The following is a 4,904-nucleotide window of genomic DNA, read 5'->3' as shown; positions in this document are numbered from 1 at the left end:
GCGAGTTAATATACGTCTCACCTTCCAGAAAGATAACTATTGATCCTCAGGTGTCGAAAGAGAATGATCTGTTATGTGTTAGTTTTAATTAAATTTGTTTTAATTGCTCACATTGATTCTTTTCCCCCCCACATAGAGCTGCCATATAATCCAACTCATCTTACTCCTGCTCTACCAGCTTAAATCTCACACGTTTTTTTTGTTGTTTTTTAAAACACATAACCTGTACACAATACAAAACCAATTTATTTAAAAAAAAATGTTTATTGACATCAGAAGCAATTTAATTTTCAACAATAAACAAGGTTTTTGTCTTATTTTGCTATTACAGTGGTACATAAAGATCAGTAAAACAACTGTGATACGTCAATTTTGATAACATGTAATTTAAAATAAAAACACACAGGTGAAGGAGGAAAAAAAAAAAAAAAGAAGAAGCACTCAGATCTAACTCAGAACATTTTTATGTGCTGTGCACCTCTAGCTAAGGTAAATACTGTAAAGCCCACCCCTTTACACTGTACCAGGCAGGATAGTGGTCTAGTAACTACCACTGGGGGAGAAAAAAAAAAAAAAAAGTAAGACTGGCAGAAAGATACAGACACGATACTTGTGTAGTGTTAACTATACAAAAAGGAGAAAAAAACTGTACAGCATAAAAACAACTGATATACACAGCCTTTTTTGTCGTTTTATTTATTTTTTTTTATTTTTTACCCCTTGGATACTAATGAATTTTCTTTCAGTAAGTGAAGTGTGTACAAGGGGGTTAAATGCTTTATAAACAAGAAAATGACCACTTTATGTCACCTGCCACCTACTAATCATCATCCTCATCGTCATCATCCTCTTCCTCCTCCTCATCTTCATCGTCGTCGTCATCATCATCGTCTTTCTTCTCTGCCTTGGCCGGGGCTTTCGCTGGCGCACCGCTGCCTGGTTTGCCCTTTGCGCGATACGCAGCGATGTCCTGCGAGGGAGGAGCGAAAACGCGGTGAACCAGTGTCGAGACACAAAAATAGACAGCTGTCACCGAAGAGCTAAGTCGGCGTTCACATTTTACTCTTACCTTCTCATACTTCTCCTTCAGTTTGGCCGCCTTCTTCTCGAAGGGCTGCTTGTCCTCGGCTGCGGTGCCGTTCCACATCTCGCCCAGCCTCTTGGCAACATCGCCAATTGACAGGCCGGGGCTCTCGCCTTTCACCTTAGGGCGGAACTCTGAGCAGAAGATGAAGAAGGCAGATCTGGGGGGGGGGACAGAAAAACATTTATTTACACAACTCACTCGCCATACATCTCAAAAATCCTCAAATGTGGTTTTGCAGTACTTACGGAGGTCTCTTGGGGGCATTAGGGTCCTTGTACTTCTTCTTCTTCTTTCCCCCCCTCGCCGGAACGTAGTTCATCATCTCCCTTTCATAGCGCGCCTTGTCCTGCCTGGCCATGTCCTCAAATTTGCCCTTCTCCTTGGCCGACATTGTCTGAGAGCAAAAACAGGCATCTCACCAACTGCACCTTCTGAGGCGTCGCCCTCTGTACCCAAGCTTGCTTATTTCTTGTTTTGTGTTATCTCATTACACAACACCTGCACCTTTTCAGCTAAAGTCAAGAGGTGTAACCAACAACATCCTGCTTGTCATATATCCTTGACCCCTCAGCAGGACTACAAATTTCACTTTCAAAAAAAAAAAAAAAAAAAAAAACCCTAACCCAACCCAAAACAAAACCTCAAGCTAAACTCTACTACCTTCCATCGCTCGGAGCACTTCTTGGAAAACTCGGCAAAGTTAACCGAAGCCTCAGGGTGTTTCTTCTTGTGCTCCTCCCGACAGGTCTGCACAAAATATGCATAGGAGGACATCTTCCCCCTCGGCTTGGTTGGATCCTTCCCCATCCTGGTGACAGTATCTAAAAACAATTAATAAAAATAAAATAAAGAATATCAACAATTTAATGATGCAGTATTCATCTGCAATATAATATTAAAATTTAATAAATAATGCTATGTGTCATTTAAATTATTAACTATAATAAGAAAATCATAAATAAAAGTGACCTACAATGTTTGTCCAACCCACACAATCATGTCTCTACTGACCGCACGCACTATATAAGTCACCCGCCCTCCCCGCTGTCAAACTGCACTAAGTTAATATCACTTAAAGCAGTCCTGTGAAATAACACCGCCCAAAACGGACGGAGCTGATGTAAAAATAAATAAATAAAAATACGTTATATTGATACCATTTATTTATTTATTACAGTGGCCTTAACATAAAATCCGCGGTCAGCTCCTCATTATGGTGTTTCACCAAATGGCAAAACACCGCTAAAGAAGGAAATCCCATCATCGCAGCCAGCAGCGATCATTAATGTGCGTTTGGTTTGTAGCAATAAATGTCCCGGAATCGCTCTCAAACATCGAACTGCAAAAGTTCAACTGCATGGTATAAACCTGAACCATCCGTGGTGCTATATGAGTGGATTGGGCGTTAAAAAACAAACAAACAATATTTTTCTTGCCCCCCGTCTTTTTTTTCTTTTGCAACATAAATATCTTCAAATCTAACCTGCAGCAGTAATATATCACCTGAAAACCCATAGTTTTACTCGTGTTCGTGTTTTTAATCGAAAGAAATAACTTTGACACAAAGAGACACAAATTGGAGAAAAAACACGTGTTTATTGCAAATAAAACACTCCAAACTGCGCTTCCGTGACATAAACATTCATCTCTCATAACTCTTCTTTGTCTCTTATTCGGGAAATAATGTGAAAAGCTTTCGAAAAATGTTTAAAAAACTGTTATTTTTCTCCCCCTCCCCTTTACATTTTCCTATTAAATGCTACTGTAAGTCCCAAGTAAGCTGCGTCGAGCGAAGTAGTAATGGCGCAAAGGCTCTCGTTGAGGAAAAGGAGGTCAACAACGACAGCAATATTTCTTCTTCCATTTTGTGAGAATGCCTTCTTCATGAAAGAAAGTCCCCCTCAAATGTCTCCTCCCGCCTCCCAGTTCGCTTTGCTACGCGACAAATATGTCTAGAAAGCCGGCGATCTTGACTAAATATTTCCCCGATTGATTCCTATTGCACTAGCCGCCTTGTATAGTAATACATTGGGTCTGTACTGTGTCTATGAGCGGGCTGTGCTACTGACTTGGTTTCTATGAGCTCCTAATGGCCGCTCGTCTTCATCCACTAACATGGAGAATATGGCTCCTTCTCTTTGTGTCAACGCTCAGCCATTGCACTGCACGCAATAGAGGGCAGAGCGACCGCGGCCACCACTTCATTTCAAGCCCCGATTTAAACCTTTTCCGAGCATCGGAAAAATCTCCCCTTGGTCTCGTTCGAATCACGAAAGATTGAATTTTCTTTTGCCGTCGTCACATCTCATAGTTACGAGATTGTTTCTCGAGAAAACACGGTTAGAAAAAGTTGAACTGAACTGCGCCTCTGTCACTGGCTTCCCATTGCCTCGCTGCCTTGTTTCCTATGCGAATACAGTCAGCCATTACAGTAAAGCGCAGATCGTGAGGTATTTTTTTTCGCTGTCTTCTCGGGTGAAGTGTGGCAAACAAACATTTGCCCGGGTGTATTTTTAGATGCTCTCTCTTTTTCTTAGGTTTTTATAAATTTTGATGCTCGTCTCCAGACTCCGCACGCTCCTCCGGTCTTCGCATGACAGCCGTTCAGCTTTGCAATGCACTGCAATGCCAATGGCTAGCTAACGGTGAGTCTTCTACCATTGTCGCTAACCGTGTTGTCCGCTAGACATTCCTGATTTTTTTCGCGATAACTACCATTTGATTCGACTCCATTTTGCGAAAACGACACGATTGTATTATACAAAATTATTCGTATTTAACAAAATCGACGCTTTGCGTCGAATTTCGTCAAGGTTAATTTTCAATTCTTCTTTTTTACTGAGCGTCTGGTCCTCACTCCCAGGCAGAGTAATGTAACGATACCTGCTTAGCGCCGGCAATTTTGTTGTTTTTTTAAGGTTCCCCGCAATAAAATTATTTGCAAACAGTAAAAGGTTTCGCGTGTAACCGTGGCAGACATATAAGTAAGATATTTTTAAATGTTACCGTCATTTTCATCCTTACGGACACTTAAAATGTTCGTGTGTGTGATACTTACCCAGTGACTATCGCTGGATCTCAATGGTCTGCAATGGCTGTGTATGAGGGAGCACAGGCGATACGCAGTGTCTTCAGTCTTCAGCTCTCTAACATTACTCTCGGCGGGGCTCGCACGCCATTGGACAGCGCCCAGTCTGGCGTCCCTGCGATTGGTCGAAGGCTTTTCATTGTCCTAATAGAAGACGAGGTTCCATTGGTTGTCTTTTGTGAAACGTCACCGAAGTTTTGTGAGGCGCGTGGATACAAAAATATTTCTGTCCGAGCATGCTGGAGCTGGTAGTAGTGTAGTGTGTTTGCCATAGTATTGAATTCACTACGTTGAGCTCAGTGTACAGTAGGCAAGCTAAATGAATGAGACATCGAGGAGCGCTTGTAGCCAGCGAACGAGGCGGCCGTAAAATGTTGTCAGATTGTGTTGGATGGGTTGTACGTCTCCTTATCAACAGGCTCCTTTGTGCATTCTGCACAATACACGTGAGCTTATTTGCAAATTATGTCTTTAAAAATGTATAGGGAGGACATCGCAAATTCCCGTGTAAAGGGCATAAAGAGCGATTACCCGTCCCATGCGTGATAGTTACGTCCAGATATGAAATTTTTAAAAAAGGATTTAGCTCTTAGTATGAATGAAAACCATAGGAATTCAATGATTGGCCTCCCTTGTGATCAGTGTATTAACCATTATTATCATTTATGCCCATGATCGACAGAAAGTCCCTGCATTGACACTACTAAACCGTGTTTTCTTATTCTCTCT

The 4,904-nt window shown here is 41.7% G+C and overlaps 1 protein-coding gene across 1 annotated transcript; it reads right to left on the bottom strand.

Moving 5' to 3' along the window:
- Window positions 1-248: 248 nt before the first annotated feature.
- Window positions 249-4,244, bottom strand: hmgb1a (high mobility group box 1a). The gene is made up of 5 exons (XM_005750769.2): window positions 4,146-4,244; window positions 1,748-1,908; window positions 1,333-1,481; window positions 1,070-1,244; window positions 249-970 (listed from the first exon to the last, which is right to left on the bottom strand). The coding sequence occupies exons 2-5, from the start codon at window positions 1,892-1,894 to the stop codon at window positions 821-823; spliced, it is 621 nt and encodes a 206-aa protein (XP_005750826.1). The 5' UTR covers window positions 1,895-1,908; window positions 4,146-4,244; the 3' UTR covers window positions 249-820.
- Between the last annotated feature and the right edge of the window lie 660 nt (window positions 4,245-4,904).

Source organism: Pundamilia nyererei, unplaced genomic scaffold, assembly GCF_000239375.1.
Source record: "Pundamilia nyererei isolate P.nyererei 1_Seehausen unplaced genomic scaffold, PunNye1.0 scaffold00286, whole genome shotgun sequence".
Lineage (NCBI taxonomy): Eukaryota > Metazoa > Chordata > Actinopteri > Cichliformes > Cichlidae > Pundamilia > Pundamilia nyererei.
The sequence above is the reverse complement of the archived record's forward strand: the minus strand, read 5'-3'. Positions and strand labels throughout refer to the sequence as shown.